The following is a 27454-nucleotide window of genomic DNA, read 5'->3' as shown; positions in this document are numbered from 1 at the left end:
TATGTCCCTGAAGGTGGCAAGCGGGTGACTGCCCTCGTGCAGTTCCATAGCCTGGAGGGCAAAAGTGAAGGCTTGTTGGTAGGCTTATTCGTTGTCATTTATAGAAGCGTGAGCAGGCGATCAGATGAGGTGGATGGAATCAATTGGGGAGTGGTTTTTGTAACACACGCGGTGCAGCTCGTGACACCCACCCCGACTGGTAATTACGGTAGGCGTGTTGGGAGTCAGTGACTACCTCCCGAACCCCTGGTTGAGTGAGAGCCAAGGAGGTGGCTGCCTCCTCTGCTGCCGTCATGTCTTGGATCTTGAGTGAGGCACACGCAAGGAGTTTGGTTCTGGTGGTAGCCAAGGTGAAGGTGTAGGGCTTCCCTCGGTGTTGGGAGGCGTCTGTGTAGATGACCGCGTGATCCCCACCAAGGGTGGTGTTGAGCGCTTGAGCCGATGCTTGTCGGCGACCCTCGTGGTAGGAGAGGTTCATATTTTGTGGTGAAGGGAGCATGTTTAGTGCTTTTCGCCAAGAGTCCGGGAGTACATTGCGCTAAGCGATATCTTGTGTTGCCCAGCCAATCTAGTGAAGGAGAGAGAGAGAGAGAGAATGCTCTTTAATGTGAACTGGTGAGGTCAGCCCTGCTAGGGACAAGGCTTGCTACACCAGATGGGGGGTGACTACGTTGATGAGTGGTGCATATCAGATGCGGCGGCCCACTCCAGTTATGCTCAGCCGGAGTTTCTGGTTTGAAAGGTGGCCTTCTATCAGCTCTTCCGCCGTGTTGTGGAGCCCCATCCTAAGCAGACTGTCCCTGGACGCACTCACGGGAATACCAATGGCCTCCTCAATCACCTTTCTAATTATTGTAGCAAGTATCTTTATGTCCTCCTTTCCAAGGAAAAGATAGGGGATGACATAAGTTATTCTCGAGAGGGCAAATGCCTGAATTAATCGAAGAGTATAGGCTTCCTTGAGACCTCGCTTCTTGGTGACAACTCGTCTGATCACGTGCATTACTTTACTGATGCTGTGTTTGAGGCGCTGCAAGAATACGTCACTCTTGGTGTTGACCTGGAGATGTAGGCCCATGATCTTGAAGCTGGGGCTTGGAATGATGGCCTGGCCATCAAGGAGTATTTAAATGTCTTCATTGATGTTTCGTTTGGCGTGGTGGCGGACGACAAGAAGCCCTGATTTTTGAGGTGAACACTTGGGGCCGCAGGCTTTACCATATTGGCACTCAACATGCGTGGCTTGTTGGAGCGTGTCTTGAATCTCTCCGAAGGACCCCGTACCCGTCCAGAGGGTAATATCATCGGCGTACAGGACATAGCCGAGATTTGGTATATATGCCAGTCTTTTAGAGAGGTTCAGTACAGCCAGGTTGAATAGCAACGGAGAGAGGACGGACCCAGGTGTGCCGCGGACACCAAGCAAGATGGGATCGGATGTAACTGTGCCAATCGAGTGTCGCCGTACGGTCGGATAGGAAGTCTCTTCTATATGCAATGATGCATGACGAGTGAGCGGGATGAGCTTCGGGGGAATGTGCTATTCAGGGGTTGGTCAAGGGGTGACAGGCGCGGCCGCGAAATTCAACACAGTTCAACAGCTGTAAACAGAAAGTCCAACTAGGTTTTTGCCTTGACTTTCGCGGAAAGTTATAAGCAAGCTGTGTATTTTTTTTAAATGAGACCTGTTAGCTATTGTCTAAAATATAAACATAGTTAATTTACTGCAAAAAAATTCAACTCGATCTTTCCTAAACATCACCAGAAAATTACAATCCCTGGCGAGCGCGTGAATATTTGAGTACAGATGGGCTGTCTTTCCCTTCTGCAATTTAGCCTGTGCTAGTGCCACTAAATAAGCTTATTTAGCGTCACTAACGCTTATTTAGTGACTCTAGCCTGGGCGGGCCGTTGTGTCGAGCTCCCATTTCCCAGACATTTATTTACGCAGGATGTGCACATCGGTTGTGATGAGTGCCTTGAGTTGTAACCTTGCGGCACCCAAGTATGCTGGACGGTATACGTTCCTCGGCGACCTGGTCGCTCTCGAAGCCCATGCTTACAGCAAACAGAGAACAAGCCCGTCCTTTTTACCGATACATTTGTGTGCGGTGCCGTGACTAAAGCGCACGACAAGCGTTTCCTCTCGGCAATGGCAAACTTTCACAAAACACTGTGTGCGTTGTATTTGCTTTCGCTCGTGGTAATTAGGTTTAGAAGTATTCAACCTGAGCTTTTTCCTGTTTTCTTTTTTTTTGTTACATCGCTCTAGGTGTGGTTTTTTGCCTTTACGTCATTATTGGGCGTTAGAGAGTCCGTGAAGGGAGGAGGGATGTGGAAAATCGTGATAGGTCCATTTCTGTTTTTTTTTTTTTTTTTTTTGCCGAGGCCAAATTTATATAATCTCCATTTTTTGAACGAAATAAAACCTGTTGAAAGGCCGCGGTCGTCTCGTCCGCTTCTTTGGTCTTCGCCTATTTTAATGCTTCTGTAAAGATGTCTGTAAATGGGCTTCTACAGTGAAGTATGACTACAAAAAGCAGCTGTAACTCGTGTTTCATCGGAAATATCCAGAACAAATAAGTTGTAGTGCTCAAACGACTCAAACCGAAAGAAGTTTTAGCTCACTAGGTATCCTGGATAGCTATCAGCCGCATTTTTAATACAAATAACATGAAGCTGCCACTCCTAAGCCATTCCAGCACAATCACAAAGCTACCATGGAATGGGCACCCCATGTTTGTCTGCTAGGGTAGTACTGTAGTTCTTCCCAATTTCATTAATCTAATTAACTGAGAAGTACGCTGAATCGCCGCTTGTAAACAACTGTGTTAATGTAATCGCGCCCTCAGTTGACTTCGGTGTCCAACCTCGTTCACGGTTTATAAACAGTATTTTTATACTTGAGCATGACCCTTTTCCAAGTAACGATTCCCGGGGCTTGCGTTCGGGCGAGTTGGTATTCCATAACGTTCATCATGAGCGCACAAAAAAAAAACAAAAAAACACGGACACAGGAGACAAGGACAAGCGCTTGTCCTCCCGGAGAATCCACCATTGCAACCGTTCTAGTTCTGAAGTGCGCGGGGCTTGTACAAGCCTGCAAACTTCTGCAGATACTGTGGTGCAGAAAAAAGGGAAAAAAATCACCCGCTCCCCTCAAATGTCCTTGCTTCGCGAGCTTCTCGCTTCTGCCTTGGCTCGCTTGGGGGCCTGGAATGACGTTCAGGTGCCCACGCCATGTTCTTTGAGTGAACTATAGATATAAGGGGTCTATATGCGAGCCAAGGGGTCGCACCGCGCCCCGGCGGCTGCTGCCGCTGGCTGAAGTTCGTAGCCGTAATTTGTTCCTTTTGGGCCCCGCTTTAAGGTGAAAAATTGGGGCAGCTTCGCACTATTGGCTTGAATATTGGGCAAACAGCATATCTGGCGGCCCCACCTATAGCTATTCTTGGTTCGGATAAGTTTGTCCGTGGTTATGCTTGAAGACTGGGCCAAGGTTTCTGCGGGGTTATGCTTCGGCACTCAGTCAAGTTTTCAGCGTGGTGTCGACGTTTGCCCCCAAAGAACAATGAACTCTCGGTCGTTAAAGTATGCACAATGCACGCGTGCCCACTGGCTTTACGGTGAAGCCCCAAGAGTAAAGGTGGGTGCAGCGGGACGAGCTTTTGTTCAAAATTTTTTAGCTCGTTCTGTGGTTACCGTTCGACTCGTGTGGTCTGGTGTGTGGGGTGCTAATTAAGAAGTTGAATAATGTTATCGTTTCTCGGCCTTTCGGTTTCTTTCATTTTGGCATTAATTCTTCTCTTTGCACCGTCAAAACCGCACCGCTCGTCACAACAGGTGATAGAGTGAGCCACCCCGCGACGCATTTCCAAAGCCGTGCTTGTACCAGTTGTATCGCGCCTCTGACAGGTGGCGACATAAGTCCCACCCGAGCGCCGCGAGGCAAAGCTACAGTAAAGCTACTGTGCCGTCATCGTTCGGCGACGTTTTCCTGGCCACGTTCGCCGGCCCAACCACCAGCTTAAACAGCATCGCTGTTACAAGATTAGGGGGCTAAACAGACGTGGACGGAGAGAATAACAAACGTCATTAAAAGGTGCCTTACGATGTTGTGACTCAAATCTGTCATATTTCGCGGGGGCCGCGCACTCATTACTTTTTCAGCCGTCCCTTCTCGCTTGCTCATCGCGGTAACCAATTGTCTGCAAGGACTCGACCGGCACGCTCGTGCTTGCAACGGAGGAAGTCATGTCGGGCACCCTAACATTCGCCATTTGTCCAGCTGTCAGGTGGAGCAATGGTGCTGTCAGCTGTCTCAGTGTATGACAATACACTGAGCGCTTTACCGGTTGAAGCGAGTGGCATCACTCGCACCGTGCACGCTGTTGTTTCTCGATGCACGCTGTTGTTTCATTGCATTCGCGCCAGCTTTACTGGAAAGGGACACAAATTTTGGCATTTTCTCTTCCACAGGGCTTCTTCGTCTCCCTCATATTCTGCTATCTCAATGGCGAGGTAAGTGCACCGTGGGGCATGACGGGGTCTTCGACCCACGGCCGCATTCCCCGCTGGCGCAGATCCAGAGCCTGGTGAAGCGCTCGTACACGCGCTACAAGAACGACCGCACCCTGAGCAGCCGGCACCGGTCCAGCGTGCCCCACACCACGACCACGGCCACGACGCCCATGTGACAGCGACTGCGGCTCATAAGCCACACTACACAGTGACGTGCGCGGGTTCGGTTCCTCGAGGACGACACGAAGCTGGACTCTGCTCCGTGTGTCGACGCTCTCGTGCGTCCTTCTCAGCAACCGCCATTTGTGTGATACCTCTTGCCAAGGCATTGTACAAACAATGTCCAAAGCAGTGCCTAAGCTGTGGCTCTCCGCGTTGGCATAAGAAAGAAATGTCCTTTTACATGGCACGGACACTTTGGTACAAACTTCAGGTGCGATGGAAAATACAAACGGGAAGCTGTGTGACCGTCACGGCCGACTCAATGAACGTAGCCACGGTTTCTCCAAGCACCACTGATTGCATTTACAGTAGGGTAATCGAGTTCCATTACGCCTCTTTCACTACACAAGTTTCTCTGTGCGAGCGTATCGTCATCGTGCACTCGGAGGCGAAGTTGCCTGCCGCAACTACGGACTGAACACTAGAAACCACCACGAGCATGATGTTGTGAACTAATTTTTGGACAGCCGTGGCTTTCCCCCCCGCCAACATTGTCCCTTTGTTATTCTCAACTCGCTTGGAGACCCCAATAAATCCCCGTAGATGTCTCCGTGACCTCTTTCCGGTCCCGCAAGCACCGCGGTCTTCCGTGCCGTCTTCATCAACAATATTCGTGGCTTCAAAACGAATACGTGATTTTTTTATCAACGGATGTGACAAATCTCTGGCTCCAGCAAAGATCTACTTAAAGAAATTCGTCCTCCGCCAAAACGCGCGCAACAGCGCTATATGGCGAACCACAACGAACATGAAGAATATGTCGTTCGGCTGTCGTATAAACTAAGACATCACACGAACTGAGCGAGAAAGAATAGTAGCTGCTTCACCTGTTCTTCCTAATATTTGGCCTAATTCTATAATGTTGTTTTTAGAGACGTACCACTTTCATTGGGAAAAAAAATTGGCTGACGATTACGATGTTCCCCAACGAGAAATTTGAGCGCAGCGCGAATCGCAGTCTTTTCGGCGACGGCGCATAGCTTCTGGCAGCCAGGGTGTCGGAACGAAATTTTTTTCGTTCCGGTTTCCCTTTCGTTCCATCAATAAAAGTTCCGTTCCGGTTCATGTCCGGAACGCAAAAAATAATAGTACTTAAAGGTTCGTGTTAGCGAGCCAGAAAAGTGAGATTTATAAAATTATGTTAATGATACTGATATTAATTATGCTAACAAAGATTAGGTGATACTTAATAATATTTTGTAAAAATGTCCATTAAATAGCTGAACTGCAGACAAAGAATCCGAGGACAATGAAGCACTCTTTGTCGCGTACCTTTTGATGGCACCTCTGCAAATGACGCTGTTTCTACCCTGGTCCCCGAGACTACATGCCGGTAGTCCTCAACCTGGCACCCAGGTTTGATTCAGACGCTGTCGTACATGAAAAAATTGCCCCCACCTCCCCGAAGGGAATCGTGAGGAAGTGCGAATGCATTTCTTGCGCCGAGAGTACACGGCGTAGTAATTCTGACATCGCCTTGAGAGGCGCCCAGCCAGCGAACGGTCTAAACTGGAGCAGAGCGAGCAGGAGACTGTAGCGAGAGAGCGCGCGCGAGCCGACCCACGGAGGTCTGGCGGTTTATCGCTGCATATAAAGGGGGGTACGCCGCGCTGAGCGCGCCGAGCCAGGTGGCTGAGAGAGAAGGCGGGCGCGCGAGAGAGAGGGGTGCGCGCGCAGCTGCAGCCAGCGAGGAGAGAGGAAGAGCGAGCGAAGGGGCAGCGAGCGAGCGAGCAGCGCCGTTGCTACCGACGCTGCTCTCCGCTCTGCGCCGTTGCTAGGGAGAGCAGGGCTGCGGACGCCGACGCCGCCGGCGGTGGATGGTTTGGGGTCGCTTATAAAGTGCATCGCACTTAAAAGTCCTCGAGCGCTATTTGTTTTGGCGCGCCACACTGGGGTGAAGTATACAATTGTTAGGTATCAACACCCCAATCATCCAGAAGACCGGAGTGCTGCGCGCGTGCGCTCAATTCTTTACTGCGCCGCCTTTATCTGGGACGCGAACACTAAAATTCTAATCAATAAATTGGAGGCACTTCAAAATCCGGCTGTGCGCTTTGTTACTAACTCGTATAGCTGTGATATTATCGTTAGAAGTTTAAAACGCTCTGTCTCATGAAACACTCTAAAGCTACTGTTTAATCGTAAAGCAGATCGTTTGAGAGGAGGTAGCAAAGGACCAACATCAGTACTATATCAAAACGAAGGGATAACAGCATGAAAGTTGGTGAATATTCATGGGGCACATCCACATTGGAAGCGTCTTCTTCTGCAAACTTTTAAAGATACGAATGCCCTGCTCTGCACGGCTCCCTCTGCCCCTTATGAAATGCGTTTCGCTGCGTTCTGGCAGGCAGCACTTGCGTACAAGTGCAACATGACTCGTAGCTATTTCCATGCAGTGTGCTGCTGTAGTCTGCTGCTTTCGCTGATAGTCGTGTATGCTGCAGTGTTCAAGCCGAACATTGTATCCCACGTATCGGTATACATTTCGATCGTTCGCAGCTGCGGGAGCGAAAAATCGTCGCATGGGTAGGTTCTTCGTTCGTAATTCGGGCCTTTGAAAGGTTTGACGATCGATTGGACGCCCTTGCAGCGAAGGTTGGACGCACTTGTAGTTTTCTCGCTTCTCTCAACTGTCTTTAGGAAGGGGTGGTAGCTTTTTCTCCTTATTCTTACGTCGTGTTTTAGGATATGCGTGTTTATTCACGTATAACACCCCCTACAACAATGCCGTAGGGATAATGTGGTTGTTTTAATAATAAACATAAATAAATAAATAAATAAATAAATAAATAAATAAATAAATAAATAAATGGAGGGCGCCAGCGAGACGAAAGACGATTTTGTGGCAGCGAGTCGATGGCAATTTCGCACGTCACAGCCTGGAAATTGAAATGAATCCTAAAAAAACCAGAACTTGCCACTCAAACCGAAAACCGACACTAAAGTTCTTCAGTTTCGCTCCTGTGCGAAACAATAATTAACGTTACGTTTCCGTTTCCGTTCCAGCCAAAAATATCGTTTTTTTTTTTTTAGTTTTTCGGTTCCCGTTTTCGTTTCTTTCCGACACCCTGGCTTTTGCTTCGGCGGCGCGCACCTCTGATCGAGTGTACACTCTACCTCTGGATTCTGGCGTCGGCGGCGCTGAGCCTCTGCTCGGGCGGCTTGTCTGTAGTCTTGTCTCGTAGTGGGTCACCGCCGCGGAGCACGCCTCGCGCGGAGCCCTCGGCATACCGCCTCACACATTTGCCATACTCTCCGCCTCCGATTTTCTGCTCGCTCTATCTTCGTCGATCTATCTTCTGTGTCCTCCTCGTTCTCTCAGTTACACCGAGACCGACGGCGAGGGACGCCACGAAACCACAGGAGTGGGCGCTTCGCTCAGAAAAGCAGTATTTCTAATTAATCAAAAAATGGATTTTGTTTTTATGATCGTTTTAAACTGCGAAACATTTCTGCGCACTTCCCTAACAATGCAACTAGCCGAATCGGTACGTTAACCGATTCAGAGCTAGTGAACTGCTTCGCTAACCGGTTCGGTACATGATTAGTAGAAGCGGTATTGAAGCAGAACGAAAAAAGAATTCACTCTAACTCGGACCGTGACCGAACCGGTATTCGTCGTCCGACACCCTGGTATTTACAAGCATTTTTAAAAGCGAGTTCCGCAACAGTATTCAACGAGCAATCAGCAGGGGTCACTACGACATCTTGTTACAAAATGCACTAAAAGAGGGCAGAAGAACGATGACACAGGCACGCTATGCAGAGGTTCTGTGGACCATTGGAGTGTCTTTTGTAACAATTAAGAACTTGGTAGTCGTTTGGACGTATCTGTGGACCCATTAGATTGTGGAAAGAACTTCAATGCTGATATGCTGCAAACTTTTACACAATTATACATTTGGACCGATTCGCATATACTAGCCTCTTGAAGAGCACGTAGTCATCGTTTAATTGGTGCAGGTACCCCTCTTGCCAGGTAGAGGCATGGCCACTTGGCAAATGTTCGAACTTGGAACAAACGGATACAATAAAGTTTTGCGCTATGCGGGTAATTAGGCAAGGCCTCTTGATTTTTTTTGTAGGACTAGCGCACAGGTTCAGTGAGAAAAAAAATATTGGACAGCCTGACGTAGTGCTTTGCTGCATGAGGGTCCCTGTCAAACGTCCGATTTCCAAGGCGCACGAAAAAAGAAGCATGCTTCATTCAACTGCCCCAGTCAATTGGGTGATGGGCTATTTATGTTTATGATGGCATCACGGGGCCAAGAAAGTTGCATGTATTACTGGCAAGACAAAAGGGTTGCACTTGCTCTGTGTGCACGCGAGCTTGCCACGTCACGTTTGCAATCCGCCACATCAAAGTTGCAATCGAGACAAAGTTTCCATTCGCCACGTACACACCACAAGAGCAACTAAAGCTCGCACTACTCTCGTCAACACAAAATGTAAATCTGCTATGCCAAATGCATGAAGTTTACGATAGGTACGGCCACAAGTTATCGGTGTATTGTAAGCGGCCTCAAAATATAAAAAAATGGGCTCCATTCCTCGCTGTGAAGGTGGTTGTACTGCAAAACTTTAAACGACACCCACAACGATTACACATGCGGCGTCACTTGAATTCACACACGTGGCTCTACGAAGAGTGAAACCAGATACTCTGGCTGCTGTTACACGGGTTCTATATTCTATATGTTTCCTGAGCCTTGAAGAAAGGACATTGAAGAGATGAAGCCTGACCAGATTTGTGGAGGTAAAAATGGTGGAATTCTATATCAAAATTTTGTGATTGCCACCCGCATTACGAGCTTCGCAGAATTTAGGCTTCCATAAGTGAGAGAGGTGCACAGTCAGAGCACCAACAAAGGGCATCCTGCCGATTAATTTATAAAATTCGAAGGCACCTGACCCTCGCCCCCAGCAGGAAACTGTCAATTGGGCAGCTCACGACGACAAGACCACCAAGAGTCAAACTGGCTAATTGGTCTGCCAATTCATTGGACATGTCAAATGTGGGTCCCTGCGTGGCCAGGGACCCACATTAACCGAATCTCGCGAAGCTGCTGAGGAATGACTGGACGAAAGTACCGGAGAATGGAAGATTCTTTTTCATGTGTTAAAGCGGTGCGCACGGAGAGAGAATCTGGAAGGATAACGACGTCCGCAAATTTATGCTGTAGTATTTTAACCGCCAAAATTATCGCCAATAATTTCGCCAGAAAAATCGCGGTATAATCAGGCAGCCTTCACATCGTCGTCGGGCAGTGGGCTCTCTGGAGGCGGGGGTGTTGGTCTTCTCTGTTGCGTGGGGCGCCGTCCTTTAACACCGACTCCGCTGCAGCCAGGATACCAAGAGACATCCGAGCCCTAATCAAGGTCAAACCCATCCCCAGAAACATGCACCCGACCTCCCACGTGGGACGAAGAGAGGCACGCACGCAGTACCACTCGCAGCACTATACCCCTGAAAAACCCACCGTGTATGTGGATGCGGCACGGTATCCCGACCGAGTGGCCTTCGCAATGGCAGGGATCGCCTCCGCCACAGGACGGCAACCAACTATCAAAGCCTCCATCTCCACGGCAAACCCCACCACTGCAGAAGAAACAGCCGTGGCTCTCGCCATAACCAAGACGCCAACACCGACCGTCGTACTATCAGATTCACAGCAGGCGCTTCGCAACTATGAGAAGGGCAACATTTCAGCCTCGGCGCTAAAAAATTCTCCGAAAAACCTCCCGACCAGACCGTGATACTGCTGTGGACCCCGGCTCACACTGTGTGGGAACCAACGACGTGGCTAATCAGCAGGCCGGAGCAATTGAGGGACACCGAAGTGAATTTGTCAAGCTCCCGTTTTTTGTTGCACTGCGTAAACTGGCTCAAATGGACACACTTTTCATCGTTTATCCGGTCGATAAAGCAGTATTTGTTTTATAAAGCCTGAAAGAATAAAAACTAACAAGCGTGGTTTGCGGCGGCTGCACCAACTAACCGCAGTGACGTCAGGTAAAGCTGCTACGTGATTGGACGATGTCCAAGATTAGCATTCAAACAAGTTTCCGTTGCGGTTCTGTGAAAAAGCATGCTTGGCACCTGACGTTATCGTTGGATGGGCATTCTCGATATCTCGGTAATCGCCATACTGCGCTTCTGCCATGTTGTCGGCGGTAAAATGCATCAGATAAGCCTACTAGGACGGCTTGGAATCGTAGCAATCACTAATCGATGCCTACGCAGTGTATGAACGCAGACGCTCAAATGCCATGCACTTTTCCCCCATCTTTGGCGCTTGCCTCACTCATGCCTGTATCGTAAGAAAGTGTGTACGCACCGGGGCAATGGTCTACTGATTCTGGCCTGTGCCCACTGCCCGTAAGCAGTCGGTGCTCATGGCAGCAGCCCGCCAACGAGAACCCGCTGGCACGTCAATGTCAGTCTGCGCGCGTTCTGCGAACTCACTCGCGGAGCAATGAACGGTACAGGGCAAAAATGGTGAATTCCGTATAGAAAACATGGCCGAAAACGAAGAAATCAACTTACCAAAAAAAAAAAAAAGGATGCACTCTCGGGGATTCCAACTTGCGATCTGCAAAATAACATTCGAAGCACTCCGGACCACTCGGCCACAAGGCTTTTTTTTTTCTTTATTACATGGGAGAATACGCTCAGACGTTGCAGTACGAGGAATACAAGCAAACAAAAGAATACACTGAAGTTATGAAAAGCACATATACATCCAAATTCAGGCAAACATACACAAGCGTTCAAAAGAGGGAACCAGTCAGGTGGTTGGTCAAGCAAACTATACACACAATGTACAAATGCCACAGTTTCTCGGAAATAGGACTTAGTTGATCTTGGTGGCTCAGCATGCCTATCACATAAGCGGCTTCGCCACAGACTGTACAAACCAATCAACACAAACATGTCATAAGGCGGCTCACCAGGATAGTCGAATGGCAAAAATCGGATAGAGAAAGGCGTAATATCCATGTATTTTCTGAGCGTTCGCTGTAAAATGTCCCAGAAAAAATTCACCCGCATTTCCCCGAAGGGGAGCATGGGGAAGTGCGAATGCACGGGTGATGCTATGAGGGGGAGTTATGTTGAACTGTGTTGGCATTCGCCCGTTAGTTGCATTTAACACCCCCGCGTGATCAAGTGGGGATTCACACACCTCGTTATAGTCGTTCTCTGGAAATCTTGGTGAATTAAAGTGTATGTTCGAGGAGATCACACACACACGCAAGTAAAGTGAAACGACAGTATTCTTTATTCAGCACTTGTTGGTGTTGTCGTTGTAGTTGACGGTCATTATGACCGCCTTGTGGTCACTGAAATGTACGGTCAAGAGTTGTTGCAAGACCGCGCGTATCAGACAGTTCCTCACAAAGGTCAGGTCGATGTAGCTGCCGTTGATGGTGGTGGGAGCCTCTAGCGGTAGGCGCGTCATGGAGTCGTTGGCGAGCATGTATTCCATCAACCACTCGCCGCCCTTTCGCACGTCCACGTTAAAGTCCCCAACAACCACGACCGGGTCCGAGGGCTTTACGCGCCTGGCCACACTCTCCATCGCCGCGTCCACGTATTCGACGACGTCGTCGCGCGAGATGTTTGGCGCGAGGTAGAGGGTGACGACCACGATTCCGTCGCCCTAGTACGCGTCGGTGTAGACGGCACTGTACGGCGACTCGTCCCTGACCGGCGAGGTGGACACGGCGTGCGACACGAGGTTCGCGTAGACGTGACCGACGAGGTAGACGCCGCAGTACTCACCCCGACTTCCGCTCCTGGCGAAGCAGCAGTCGTCGATGGCGTCGGTGGCCTGGGGGCAGGCTCGGGGCGGGGCGGCGGGCGCGGTGGCGCGCTGGAGGACTAGGAACGGGGACCGGTCCTGTTGTCGCCTGAGCTCTTCGCTGAAGGGGAGGTAGCGCTTGAGGAAGACGTCCACTCGGCCGGCTCTCCTCTCGGCGAAGGCCCTGGCCGCGAAGTCGTACCCGCACAGGGTGACGTCCGAGCCGGAGTTGTTCCAAGTCTCGGTGAAGCAGAGGAGATCCACTCTGGCCAGCACGGGGTCCTTGGCGACGTCCAGGGCATGCGCCGAGAGAGAGCGGACGTTTAGGAGCGCGAGCGTGAACTCCCTGCGGCCGCCCTCGCACACCCTGCGGAGCTCCTGGTCCTTCAGAGCGGAGAGGTACATGGGGAAGTGGGAATGCACGGGTGATGCGAAAGAATTCTTCTTGGCCAATCGCCCTAAGTGGGTATGTGCTAAAGAAATTAGGAACTCTTCTTGGCCAATCGCCCTAAGTGGGTATGTGGTGCGGATGGACGGACGGCGGTGGACGCGTGATTCAGGGTCGCTTAAGAAGTGCATTCGCACTTAAAAGACAGCATCTCTGCAGTCTACAAAGCAGTGATCAATTGTCTCTGGTCGAGTACAGAGCCGACAGTCTGTCGACCAAGCTATAAACAGACCCCGGTTTTTCATCCAAGTTTTAACAGGGAGCGTGCCAGTGTGTAATTGAAAGAAAAATGTTTTAACACCTGGCGGAACACACATTTTACGCACTCTGTTGAGGACATCCTGGTACGGACACTGTAGATACAGAATACGATATAAAGGTGTGGGAAAAAGCCCAGAAACCAGGGCATCATAAATAGACTCGCGCGAAGCAGTAAATATGTACTCAAGGCTAAACCGAGCCTGTAAGAAGCGAAACGTGTCAACCACTTCTTTGAGGATACCTCGCGGGCTTCGGGCTGCATCCACAGACAGCGAAGACACAATATCAGGGAGAAAATGTGCAAGACGTATTTGCAGTAAAGCTTTCAAAAAAGGGTGTTGAACATCTTGAAAGTAGAATAAACGAGAAAGAAGCTGCCAAAGAAACAGATGAACAAGCCCAAGTCCCCCTCGCACAACCGGAAGAAAAAGGTTATCGCGGCGCATTGGCTCACTACGCGAACACCAAATGAAGGTTGCAAAAATCCGGTGAAAAGCCTGTATCCTGAGTCGTGAGCAATGCAACACCTGTATGACATAAAGAAGTCGGGTCACAAGAAACGTGTTACACGCCCGAGCACGAGAAAAGATGGACAGCTGCCGTCCCCGCCAGTCATTTACTTGGCGCTGTAGCTTCACAGCCTGCACCGACCAATGCGAGTCAGTATTGCGAAACTGCGAAAGGGGTACTCCTCAATAAGTTAGGTCTCTATTCCAATTGATTCCGGCGAAACAATCTGGTGTGGTTACCCATTCTCCCAACCAAAATCCGCAGCTTTTCTCAAAATTCAGGGCCGCACCTGAAACCTCGCAAAATTCTTGTGTAATGGCAAGAGCATTCTCCACGCTGGCCGTGTCAGTACAAAATAAAGCGACATCATCGGCATATGCTAAAATTTTCACTTCAAAGGACGATAGCGTGAACCCTCTAACATTAATGTCCTCTATTATGCGCATGCATAATGGCTCCAGATATAAGCAAAACAGGAGTGGTGATAATGGGCACCCTTGACGAACTGATGAAAGAATGTGGATTGGTTGGGTTAGTCGATTGTTGACTATCACTCTTGTCGAGCCATTACCATAACATATTTGAATACCTTCGGTAAGTCAAGATCCTGCGTTCACATGCTGTAGAGCACGAAACAGGAATTGGTGACTGACGCGATCGAATGCCTTTGCCACATCTAGTTGTACTAAGGCTACCTGGGCTGACGTACCCGAAACACACTCCAATATAGACCTTGCTATGTGTATGTTAGTTTGAATAGATCGCCCACGGATGCCACATGTCTGATGGTCACCAACTAGTAGCTCAATTACATTTTGAAGACGGTTGGCCAAAATCCTAGCGAAGACTTTATAATCTACATTACATAAGGAAATGGGACGATATCCTTCTACTTTACGCAGTTTGTCAGGATCATTACTTTTGGGGATTAGAACAGTGTGGCCTCCGTACAGCGTGGGTGGAAGAAATCCAGTCTTGTAAGCCTTGCGGTAAACCTCAAGTAAAAATGGAGCCAGCATAGAACAGAATCTGTGGTAAAATTCTGCAGTGAGACCATCAGGTCCCGGGGTTTTGCCTTTCGCCAATGATTCAATGCTAGACACCGATTCTTGAATGCCAATCTCCTGGTCAATAGATTCACACTCGTCCTGGTTTAATTTGGGAAGCAAACTAATGAATTTTTCAATGGAGTCCTCGCTCACCGCTTTTTGGGGAGTTTGGAATACAGTTCTATAATAATCGACGAAGGCCATCATTATCACAGTAGTGTCATCAGTAACTTTCCCCTTATACTCAATTTAAAGTATTTGTTTAGACAGAGCATGACGGCGCTCATCACCTAGAGACCGGCAACACGGTTGCACTTCAGCAAAGCGCTGTGATCTCGCTCGCACTAGTGCTCCCCGGTATTTCAAACGCCTGTAGATACGCCTTGACATTCCGAATGTCATCCATATATTGACCTGGACATCGGCCTTCAAGTTCATAAAGTTCTCTCAACAATTTATTTAAGTGATTTATGTTGTTTTTCTTTTCAAACGCCATCACTGTAGCCTCTTCAATTGCCGTGACTTTCACTTCTTGCTTAAATAATTCCCATCGTGCGAGCATTGGCAGATCATAGCGATTCCTTGCATTTTGCATAATTTCTGGCACACGACTTAAAAAGGGCTGATGGGATAGTAAATAATTATTAAATTTCCACAATTCCCAATTCAGGCGACGACTCCGACACTGATGGCTACCATGCGCAGCAGATACAAGGCAATGGTCGCTAAAAAATACCAGATGAACAGAGTAGCTATGGACACACGGTAGAGAATCTAAAGAAACATAAATACGGTCTAGCCTAGCGTGAGAGGCTCCCTGAAAATGTGTAAAACGATTTTGCAGTCGGACATTTTCTCCAATATCACAAAGGTGAAAGTCACAAGCAATGTTTTCCAATGTTATAGCGCTTAAGTCCGATCGTTGGTGCTCACATGACCTGTCACTCGGGTTACACACACAGTTAAAATCCCCTAAGACCATTAAGTGGCGGTCAGTACGCAGGTGACTCTGTAATGACAGGAAATATTCTTCCCGTTCACGAGGTTGAGACGGTGCATAAACGACAAGAAACCTCCATGACTGTCCCGCGATCATTAGGTCACATACGATATGGCGTCCCTCCCGATCAGTGGATACAAATTCCACACAGCATTGGAGGCGCTTGTTCAGAAAGAGCATGCACCCAGCAGATAACCCTTTGGCGTGGCTAACGCACACTTCGTACTCTGATTGAAAAGGAGCTGGAGCTTCCGCAGTCCCTTCATCCGACTGAATTTTCGTTTCTTGAATGGCCAATATATCAAGCTTCCAACCCCGCATTAGGTGAAGAAGCTGGCCTTGACGCCTCTGGTTACGTAAGCCACGTACATTTAACGTTCCAAACTGAAAAGAAAGAGCTCCCACCATGACACCCTACAGCAGTGCAGCGTCTCTATCTCGCCTACCCACAGTTCCATCAGGATCTGGAGGTCGGGCAGCAGGACGGCGACCAGTAGCTGCACTTTCCGCAGCCGGGGAGGCAGCCAAAGCTGCCCCAGATGATGATGCAGGGTCGGCAACTAGAGGAGCCTTTGAGCTTATGAAGGCCTGTATCGCAGGGGGATGTGGCACCCGGCGCCAAAGCCGTCGATAGCACCACCGAAGCAGCAGGAGCAAGATCCGAAGCATCCCTTGCAAGGAACTTCTTCGCCTGCTTTATCTCCATGACCTCTGGTTTTCCACCCGAAGCCTCAGCTTCATCTAGGGGCGCAGGTCGCTTTTTGGTACCAATGTCTCAAGTTCCATTTCTTCATTCTCCGTCGACGGTGGTCGATCCAGGTAAGGTGGCGACTCGGCCCATGTTGCAGGCAAGACCTCAACGTTAGCACCCCCTCCTTGATCCTCAGGCGGTACCAAACGGGACGCATCCTCCGTGGGCACCGCAGGAGCCCTATCTTCTCGCCGCTGCTCCACAACAGCTTCCCCTGAAGAATCCACGGCCTCACTTGCATCCATAATGTGAGATGCAACAGTGTCATCTTCCGCTTCACGACCCGAACGAAGCTTGTCTGCGTAGGTTTGCACACACGCTGATGACAAGTGGCCGTAACGGTGGCATTTCTTGCAACGCGGAGTCTTGCACTGCCTCCTTATGTGGCCTACCCTATTGCAGCGCAAGCAGAGTGGCGGATGCCCAGGAATCAAGATGAGAGACTGTTGACCGTAGACGTCCAGTAGGTGCGGCAGCGAGTTGACTGAGATTCCATCCTTCAGCGTGAATGACCAGTCTCTGTTGGTCATCTGCCAAGCCTCCATGCCATCACAACGCCACATTTCTCTTGTGATAGACTGAACCGTGCCATATGGTTCCCGCGCTTATACAATCCGGCGTTGCTCTATGTGCGGGGAAAGCCAAAGAAGCTTCATTTTGATATTCCTGCTCTCAGGATCAATGACCAGGCATTTGAGGCCTTTGACCGCAAGTTCACCTCGCTCTACTAGCTTTTGTTTCGCTGCACCGTTGACGCATGTGACAGCGCTGCCGGAGTGGGAAATATGAAGTATATAATGTATATCCAGTTTACATTTTTATTTAGTTTTAGCATTTCAAGCAGCTTAGATGACTATTTGTTGTACAGCGCTCGTGCAGAAAGCGTCTCACAAATTTTCACAATTCTCATGTCTATCAATTGAATTTTATAGACGGAAAAGCGTTCGCAGATGTGTGGTCGTGTTGCTGACCGCGCGCTATGCTTGTTCACACAGCGCAAAAAATGCACACTATAGCTTTACGCTGTACGGTAAAATTTTATGTTGATTTTATTTCCTTAGCACCAATATTAACTTCGCTGGCCCTTCTCCCGCCTTCAATTGGCCTTAGATTTAGCGTACCAGTCGGCGAAGCGCCGCATGTGCGCTTCTGCAGCGCTTGTGTGGAGCGACCTTGACTTGGTTCTTGATACAGTGTACAAACTAACAAACTAAAGAAAGGCACATTCTTCCATTCACAAATGTGTCGTGGCTTAGTTTTAACTGAGCAAAGGAATTGCGACGGCCCGTCAGGGGCCGGCTGACTAAACTCTGGGCCGACTGCATGGAGGAAAGAAAACGGCCGACTGACTGTCGGAAGGTCGGCGAGCCGTGCAAAGCCATTTTTTTCTGACGTCATATAAAACGCCACCGAAAATGGGCGAGGATGCAGAGAGAAGGACAGCATTTTCGAATTGATTTTTCTGGTGAATAAAGTCGCGTAAACGCAGCGACTGAGGTCGAAACATGGCCTACAGACTCCAGGCTACAATTTGCGTTCCTAACCCCGCAATGTTTACAATACACATTAGTGTTCCTTTAATACCCCGGATGAGCACTTCTCTTGGTCCTACGCACGGAGTACTCGAGGTCACTAGGTACGCCCTCACCACATGCCGTGACATTACAAAACACATTAATCCGGAGCCCTCCACTACGGCGCGCCTCATCGCCTGCGTTGCGTCGGCGCGTTAAACCCTACAATCAATCAATCGACATTACAAAACATTACCGCCTCACTCGCAGAACACTTCCCCCCGTCCAACGCCAAACTTACCATAGAGGAAGCACAGATGTGGCGCATTCTAGAAACCCTGAAACTGATTCTTGGGTTTAACGCGCCGACGCAACGCGGGCGATGACGCGCACCGTAGTGGCGGGCTCCGGATTAATTTTGATCACCTGGGGACCTTTAACGCGCGCCGAAATCTCGTATGACGGGCGTTTTTGCTTTTCGCCTCCATCAGAAAAGCCGCCACCGTGGCCGGGAATCGAACCCGCGACCTTGTGTTCAGCCATTCTACAAACCCACTCCTTCCCCCATCGCACGCAAATGCACTACTCCCATCCACACATCTTCCTCTCCGCAGAGTGTCCAAGATGTCACAACCTCGACACGCTATACCACTCCTTGTGCGAGCGCCCCGTGGGCCCTTACCCCCACTCCCCCCACTGGGATTGATCGAAAAACATTTATTAAGACAGGAAGACCACAGGTCCGAGCGTGGTAAGGGAAGAAAGAAGGGAAAGGAAAGCCAATCATTTCAGCACTTGCCCACATTGATGTCTCGATGAAGTCCAATAGTTGAGGCAGTCGTAGGCGGAGTCTTAATTGTGTCCATTGCTAAATAGTCCCAGCACGACAGTCACCGATGGAGCTCTTATATCAGTCGTGCTAGGCCACTCTTTAGAGAATACGTCGCAATTTTTGCGAGTAAGTACGTGTCCAGTAGAGTTGGATCTGGTTGAGGGTTCGGGGCGGTGAAAGTACGGTGGCGATTGAAGGCTGGGCATATCCAGACCAAGTGGCGAAGGTCGGCTGGGAGGCTTGATTGACAATGAGGACATCGGGGAGGAAGGTGACGCGTGTACCATTTACGAACTGTTTCCGGTGTGGAGGCAGTGTTTGTTATAAACTTGTTGATGAAGATCTGGACACTACGTGGTAAGGACGGAAGTTTACTTAGGTAGCCTGTAGGAGTAAGGTTTTCTAGTCGTTGGCGTCTATCCATTTTGTAGCGATGAATCCGCAACGACGGAGATGGTGTAGAAGAACGAGACGGTTTCTCGGCAGAGACCAGCGGGGTTTGAGTTAATGTGCACTCCTGTGCGGCCGCATGAGCCGCATGGTTACCGGTTGAGTTCGACTCGTGACCAGGTACCCAGTCAAAGCGGACAGTGATGTGGTTCCGTTGAAGAATTTGCACTTGATAGAGAATTTCATGCCCAATGGGGTTAGTGGTGGTATGGGAGCGAAGTGACTGTATGGCCTCGTAAGTCGAAGCGAAGGCGGGAGAGCTCATACAGGAGGGATGGATGATACAGCGGCGTTCAAAGCGTGCAGTTCTGCTTGAAAACTTGTTAAGGTGGGGCCCATCATGGTGCAATATCCCGACAGTTCGGGGCACGTCCATGCAAGGACAACACATTGAGGGGTCTCCCTGGCATCAGTGTATATATCGACTGCGCCGTCCTGCTGCGCCGATTGCATCTGCAGAATGCGTTGTCTACGCAACTGGGGGTTTCTGCGTCCGATGGGGTGCGAGTGCGGCGCTGTGACGCAGTCCGGTCGTGTCCAAGGTGCGATAGGCACTGGAAATGTGCATTTTGTGGGGATTTTGCGTTCGTCCCATGCAATCAGTGACATCCCTTGGTGGGTCAGCGGCCGCTTGAAGGAGACCTGTGCTTTGGCCTTTTCGATTATTGCTGAGAAAGGTGGAAGGGGGACCGATTGCTCCAAACTGTGGATGGGGGTGTGCCGAGGCAGTCCGCTGATCACGCGCAGAGTGGCCCTATGTAGTACCTGTATGGTCTTCGTATGAGTTTTATTCAGGTCGTAAGCCAGTGCCCCGTAAGTAAGCGTGCTCATGCACTGTGACGGCCCTGGCTAACGTCTGTGTGGCGGCTTGAGTTGCTCCTCCATATTTGTTAGAGAGACGCCGAATGTTTTGAAGGATGCCTTTCCACTTTTCTTCAGGCGCTGTAGCCATGTGTTAGCGCTGTTTGTCGTTCCAAAGGGCAGTCCTAGCAACATTATGGGGTCTGTTGAGGTGATTATCGTCTGGTTTGAAATTGTCACTGGAATGGTGAGGATCGAGGGAGGCGGTTTGCAGCAGTACACTGCCAAGAGCTCTGTCTTCTCTGAAGCGAGCATAAGCCGCAACTCGGACAATGATGACTCTAGAGTGTGGGCAGCCACTTGAAGTTCCATTATTTGATATTCCAGAGAAGGAAATTCAGCTGCCTCTGTCCATATAGTAATATCGTCCGCATAAATGGTGAAGCGGGCCGCGGTTTCAGTGTCGAGCCGGCGTGCTACCCGGAACATTGCCAAGTTGAAAAATAGAGGTCCCAAGATTGACCCTTGAGGGACTCTATCTAGGTAGTAAGAGGATCTCATCCCGGGTGAGACCCCTGCAGTCGTATGGGGCGGCTCTGCAAGAAATTCCGAATCCTGGTTTGGGCTCGGCTGCTAGGATAGGCTTGGGTTAGTTCCTCAAGTATCACCGCCTGGCTAACATTGTCAAATGCCTGTCAAATGGGGCCGGTTCATGACCCGCCGTATTAGCCACAGTGTGTCGTGCGCCCCTAAGTTGGGTCGAAAACCAGTCTGGGAAGGATGAAAGTATGGTCTTACGTATTCAAGGTAGTGGATGATGCGGATATAGTTGAGCCTTTCGATTAGTTTGCTCAATACAGGTGTTAATGATATGGGGCGAAGATTTTGGAGGGTATCGGCCGTCTTCTTTGGCTTTGGTATGGAAAAAATGAGTGTAAGGTTTAAATGGGCCGGAACGAGACCTCGCTCCCATAAAGAATTAATTTCAGTGAGTCGGTGGTGCAGCGTCTCGGGAAACAGATTACAGAGGTGCTTCCAGGTCACGTTGTCGTGTCCGGGGGCAGATTGTTGTCGACCCAACCTTATAGCCGTATGGAGTTCGCCATAGTAAACGGAGAATCTGATTCGGAATCAGGATTGTCGATGGGGATAATGGGCAACGGTGGTGGAGGTAGCGTAGAAGCCTTAGGGAAAAATGTGGTAATGAGCCGTTTATCCACATCACTTGCTGGTGCCGTTAGCGTGAGGGTCTCGACAGTGGCTTGCGGCCCTTGCTTTTGCCGTTCAACTTGCGATGCAGTTTCCATAGGCCCGAGAGCCCTCGCTCGTGACTGAGATCGCTACACATTGTCGCACAGGAATCCTGATTTAATTGTCGCTGATAGTCTGAAATCAGGCGATATTGCTGGCGGATTCGTTGTAAATCTCTGTCTTTTTCCTCTACCTCGGTACGTGCGAGTAAGCTCGTGCACTCTCCGCCAGAGGTTTGCCAGATGATTGTCCATGTGCCGCGTGTCGTCACGGCATTGGATGGTCTCGTGCGCGTGCGCAGATGAAGTAGCAATCAAGTTGCAAAATTCGTCCAGTGATGCCGTTGGGTTGGAGGTTAGTGTAATGCGTCTAAATTTATCCCAGTCGGCCCTGGTCACTGCTTTGGCTGGTCTCAAGGTCTTAACCTCAAGGTCTCACTACCCCTTAATCTCATGAGGATGGGTAGGCGGTCACTGCCCCACGTAGTCGCATATGGAGTCTACGCTTAACAAGTCCGGCAGTCGCCCAAGTGAGGTCGGGCGCAGTGTCTCGTTGAGCTGCGTGAAGGCCGAGGCGAGTGATTCCGCCTGGGTCGTTAATAAGATGAAGACCTGCTGTTTCTGCGGCATACTCCAAGGATATTTACCCCTAGGGTGAGTTCTGTTGTATCCCCATAAGTTGTTGGACGCATTGAAGATCTCCACCCAGTAAAATAGGAGTGCCTGGAAATCGGGACGTTGAAACATGTAACCAGGTGAAGGACGCAGTGGTAGTGGATGAGGTAGAATAGGTGGTGGCCACAATCATGGGTTTCTCCCCAGGTAGGCGCGTATGTACCGCCACTACTTCGTGATCTGCCGAGGAGAATTTAGGGTAGTAGGCCTTGGGCCTCGTGGATCAATGGACCCTGTCGCAGCGGGTGCTACAGGTCTCTTCGGCCATTTGGGGTGAGGCCACCCCCCTCCCCATACTGAATCCGGTGTCTCACCAATAAAGTGTTTCTCTCTCTCTCACTCTCACTCTTGCGCGCGCGCAGTGGCCTTCGCTAGTGCCCGTGCGCATCGGCGAGCGCAGCACGGCTCGAAGGATGAATTTGACCATTTTTTGGAGTGTTGCTATGAGTATGGGCTTGCTGTCCAACTAGGTAGGGCGTGCCTACGTCCAGAGATTCATAATCATCATCATCAGCTGTCTACGCCCACTGCAGGGCAAAGGCCTCTCCCATAGATCTCCAATAGACCTTTCCAGAAACTGCAGCGCCGCTCCTTCCCCTGGCGGGCACGCGCAAGGTGTCATGGGAACTGTGTGCGGCAGCGCGCTCGCTCGCTGTTTCGCCCTCGCGTCTCTACGCTCGTGTGCCCGCGTGCGTTTCATTCACCATGTGCCTACGTTTGACTAATGCATTTTCGCGTGTTTAAAGCTTCGGTCGGTTGCGACGTGCTGTAGCGTTCACTGTTTTCGCTTTCGCGATATTGATGTTATGGCGTCGAGGAAGCTAGGAGGCGGACAAACGTGCTGTGTGCCCGGTTGCGATAACAATACGCTACGAGACCGGCATGTTTCCTTTCACAAGTTTCCTAAGGACGAGAAAATCAAGAAGGAATGGATTCGGCGGATAAATCGCCAGGGACATGACGGCCGATTTGCTCTGTGGAAGCCGTCAGAGCATCACAAAATATGTGGAGCCCATTTTAACGCGAGCGGACGCAAAGGTTACATGGACCGCCTGCCTTCCATCTTTCCGCACCGCGTCTACTCCGAGAGGTGTCCTCCGGTAAAGCCAGGTAAGCTCGACAGTATAATGTGAATGGTACTTTTGTAGTTGATGTCTTATTTGCTTTTCTTCGTAGCTGCCGCGAAGCGAAAGAAATGCCGCCCAGCTAACGCGTCCGTCCCGCTTCCCTGCCTCCAAGACGAGCTGGTGATAGGCAGCACGGTGGAAATATCCCTGCCTGATCAACGTAAGCAAACCTCGCTTTGGAATCCACTTCATCACCAAGGGCATACCAGGGTGATAATTCAATCCTTTTAATCTCGCAGGCAACGATCCTGTCTGCCTAGCGCCAACGACTAGCTGCAGCCCATTGCCGGAGGCATTGAAGGAACAAGGTTTCTATTGTAAGTTCAGCTTCTGGCGTCTTTTTTGTTTGTTTGTTTACGGTCGCTCATTGCGGATTTATTTTCCGCTCATAAGCTGTGGTGTACTTTCCGTCCGAGAACAATGGTTCTCACCGCGACGCGCCCTGCTTGTTATTTAAACGTGCGGAACGTAAATATTGTCACGGGATTATGCTGCATAATTTAAAAGCCGTATGGCAGGCTCCTTTTTGTATGGAGACCCTTCCTACGGTGATTATTATATTTTGCTGATTTCTGTTAATTAATAAAACCTAACTCTATGCTATTTACCGTAGTACTGCAAGACATTTAGGCTGCTTTTATACAGGCGCCACAGAATTTACATATGTGTACTTTGCTTAAGGGAGACCAAATTTTCATTTGATTAGATTTTATTTCATTGTAGCCACCTGAAACTAGGTTTTATTTCATATTATCCCTGAAACTAGGAAACGCGACCAAGGCGCGCACTCACATTCGCTCTAAAAAACAAAAATAAATGAATGAAAACACTCATGAGTGGGCCGGGCCACGATCGAAAGGTCTGCTGGTTGCGTGTTTTAGGGTCCTGCTATAGGCAAAATTGTGTTCACACTTCAGTGACCCTCTTATATAAACATTCCTTGTGTGTGTGCTGTTTCTGACGATCTTTTCAGGTGCAGACCACACGTACTCGGTGGGACCACAAGAGAATGCAGCCACTACTATCTGTAAAAAAATGGATATGCTTCTTGAACTCTGCACCAGACTTCAAGAAGAAAACGCTAATCTGAAGGCAGAGAACAGTGCTGTGAAGGCAGAGAACAGTGCTCTGAAGGCAGAAGTGTGCGAGCTAAAAATTGAGAGGTTGAAAAACAAAGCCACCAGCAACAAGGAAAATGTTCCCACGGCAGATTTCGTTATTGCAGACGAGAAAAGGCTGCAGTTTTACACAGGATTTTGCTCCCATGAACGTTTCATCACATTCCTTGAGCTTGTAGAGAGTAAGTATAAAACAATGAAGTCAAATGGGGGCCGACCGCCAGCACTTTCGATGCGTGAGCAAATAATCGTCGTACTTTGCCGGCTAAGGGTGGGACTTTTGGAGCAGGACCTTGCTTACCGATTTGGTGTCAGTGTCTCAACGATAAGCGCCATGTGTGTTTACTGGGTGAATTTTTTGCACGAAATGCTTGTCCAAATACCCATTTGGCCAGCCCGCAGAACTATTGATAAGTTCATGCCCGAAAGCTTCCGAACTTGGGACAGTTCAACTCGAGTTGTAGTCGATTGTACGGAAATATTCATTGAAATGCCATCAGACTACAACACCCAAAGTGAAACATACAGCCTGTACAAAGGGCACAACACCGCCAAGGGGCTCATTGGCATTACGCCAAATGGGTTCGTTTCATTCGTGTCTAACCTGGCACCGGGCAGGCTGTCAGACAAAGAGATTACAAAGCACAGCGGCTTGTACAAGCTTCTGGAGCAAGGAGACAGCGTCATGGCGGACAGAGGATTCTTGATAGAAGATGACCTTAGTGAACTTGGTGTCAAATTGAACAGGCCGCCAATGTTAAACGGTCGGCGTCAACTCACAGTAGCGGAGGAAACTCGCACACGTCAGATCGCTAACCTGAGAATCCACGTTGAGCGAGTGATTAGAGAGGTGAAGAACTTTAGAATACTGCGATATGTTTTTCCAAACGTGATGGCCGACAAGCTAAATCAAATATGGAAAATTTGCTGTCACCTCAATAACTTTACACACGAACCACTTCTTAACCGATAAGCAAAGTTCCAACTATGCCATGTTTTGTATTAATGTTCTCTGAACAGTTTTATTTCTCTTCATTGATTAGTTGTTGCTAAATGAATGAACGTGTGTGTTTCATTGTAATTACGACATGCTGGCTGCCTTGTTTTTTAATGAAATCGCAAAGTTTAAAATATGCATGTTTTGTATTAGTGTTTTCTGAACAGTTCTAATTTGTCTTTATTGCTTAGTTGTTGCTAAAGGAATAAAAGTGTGTGTGTTATTGTAATCACAATATGCTGATTGCCTTGTCTTAATGAAATCAAAAATTTTATTTTCTGCATGATAAGCCTTGACACTTCTTAAAATCAATCTAATGAAATGCCACATGTTTTTCCAGGACTGTTGCTATCCCTTGCACTTGTGCAACGCATAAAATTGCAGTAGGCAGGGAAGCATTTTTTTTACCCAGAGGTCTCTGTCAAATGGGATCCTTTCGCTAGCACAAGCTGCACCATTGTCTACTATGAAGTCGCACCAAAGCAAGCCCGATATCGCCATTTGTCCTTGGACTTGGTAGTAGTACTTGTGGTTGCGCCGCAGCTTGTTGTCCTTGAGGTACACAGCTGACCTCATTGATTCTTCGAGTGGCTCTTGGCGCTCCTTTGCAGCTGCTAGCGTTTTCACTTCAGCTAGCCCAAACTGGTCCCCTTCAGCGACGACTCTGTCTGGCGATGCGGCCAACACTGGCACGCCGGGATTCACACACAGTCCGCAATCATACACTGTAACACTTCCCTTTTTCAAGGCAATGTAGCGTGCCACAGCCGGTTCCTCATTCTCCACTCCAAAAGACATGTGTTTTGTCTTTACTGCTGCGTTGCCAAATACCCTGGATAGGAATTTTTCATCCACTTCTTTCTGTCGTGACACAATTTCTCCAAAATGTGACGCTGTGAGCCGCTTCGATCGTTCCGCGTGCCACACTTCACTGCGACTCTGTAGCCGTGTGGTAGCTTCAAGCTCCCATGCCTCCTCAACTGACAATGCACAGTTATTGTTATTGTAGGTGGAATGAACATGTTCCACCCACAGAACTTCCGTAGGAAGCTGAATCGGAAGAGAAGCGGTGCAGGCTTTTTCGGGCAGGCTCACTATTTCTTGTGGCGTGAATGAGGCGTCCTCCAGAACAGAAGCCAGCATAGGATTGATTTTCCGCTTCTTCAGAGCCCTGTGGAGCCCCACCAGGTCATCTTCTGTTACTTTGACGCCAATTTGTTTTGTGGTTGGCACAAACACTTTTTGCTTCCCTGGCTCATGCTTCACAAAGTTGAGTTCAGAAAACTCCAGATGGCTCACATTAGACTTTTTGGAGCCAGTCTTCCATGACCTTGCCCTTTCAGTGCAAGATGTTTCACTCACAAAATGAGTGTCTGAGAGCACGGCATCAAGCAAAAGCCACAACAACGCGGCAACATGCTTGCATACGCCTGTGGCTCCTGCGCGGCATTCACACCCAGCCTCGGTAATGCTCGCATCACTCTGGAGTATTACTACTGACGTCTTGTACAACTTAGACAGGGCGAAAGACGCCTCCACTGACGCTTTCACCCAAACATGATGGTCCGTCCGACACAGCAGCACTTGGCGCACTTTGTTTGCTTTAAACATCCGGTAGCCCGATTTTTTATGCTTGTCAGCCCTATGCCTCTTTGCATACGTTGTGATGCAGGCTTCGCTGAATGATTTGGGAAAATCCCGCAGTTGCTTTGTCCACGGTCCTTTCGGTATCCTTTCGAAGAAATGCGCATTCTCCAGGGCTACCAGGGCACACCTGAAAAGTGTGATAATCAATGTGTAAACTTCTTATCACACACAGCAGATGAAGGAAATTTTAATGACTAAAATTAGTATAAGTCACAAATTTTTAAGGCGTCCTTCTTCTTTTTTCCTCTTTCTTTACTTAGACAATGTCTAAGAGGGTACCTGTATCAATAAATAAATAAATAAGAGGGTACCTGTATCAAATAAATAAATAAGAGGGCACCCAGGCAAAAGGCAACAAATACCTGACGCGGCCTCGGTACTGTTACAAGTCACACCAAATTCTTCACCTATTAACAACTGCCAGCTGCAACAGCTTTTAAAGGACTACATGAGCCTTGTTTTATGGCTTGGAAAAA

The 27454-nt window shown here is 49.2% G+C and overlaps 2 protein-coding genes across 4 annotated transcripts in view; both read left to right on the top strand.

Moving 5' to 3' along the window:
• LOC144147296 (calcitonin gene-related peptide type 1 receptor-like) overlaps positions 1-5290 on the top strand; it is a 97361-nt gene extending 92071 nt beyond the window's left edge. For all 3 annotated transcript variants that reach the window (XM_077679404.1, XM_077679395.1, XM_077679413.1), the window contains 2 exons: positions 4480-4521; positions 4584-5290. In XM_077679404.1, coding sequence (XP_077535530.1) covers positions 4480-4521; positions 4584-4697 — 156 coding nt within the window. In that variant the 3' untranslated portion in view covers positions 4698-5290. The remainder of the gene's footprint in view (positions 1-4479; positions 4522-4583) is intronic.
• Positions 5291-22967: 17677 nt separating this feature from the next.
• On the top strand, positions 22968-25448 carry LOC144169870 (uncharacterized). The gene is made up of 4 exons (XM_077699274.1): positions 22968-23199; positions 23266-23376; positions 23456-23533; positions 24190-25448. Exons 1-4 carry the CDS (start codon positions 23133-23135, stop codon positions 25305-25307), a joined length of 1374 nt encoding a protein of 457 aa, XP_077555400.1. The 5' UTR covers positions 22968-23132; the 3' UTR covers positions 25308-25448.
• The last annotated feature ends 2006 nt before the right edge of the window (positions 25449-27454 follow it).

Source organism: Haemaphysalis longicornis, unplaced genomic scaffold (genome assembly GCF_048455015.1).
Source record: "Haemaphysalis longicornis isolate Haplotype H1 unplaced genomic scaffold, Haemaphysalis longicornis Haplotype H1 scaffold_1, whole genome shotgun sequence".
Lineage (NCBI taxonomy): Eukaryota > Metazoa > Arthropoda > Arachnida > Ixodida > Ixodidae > Haemaphysalis > Haemaphysalis longicornis.
This window is presented reverse-complemented; position numbering and strand designations above follow the sequence as displayed.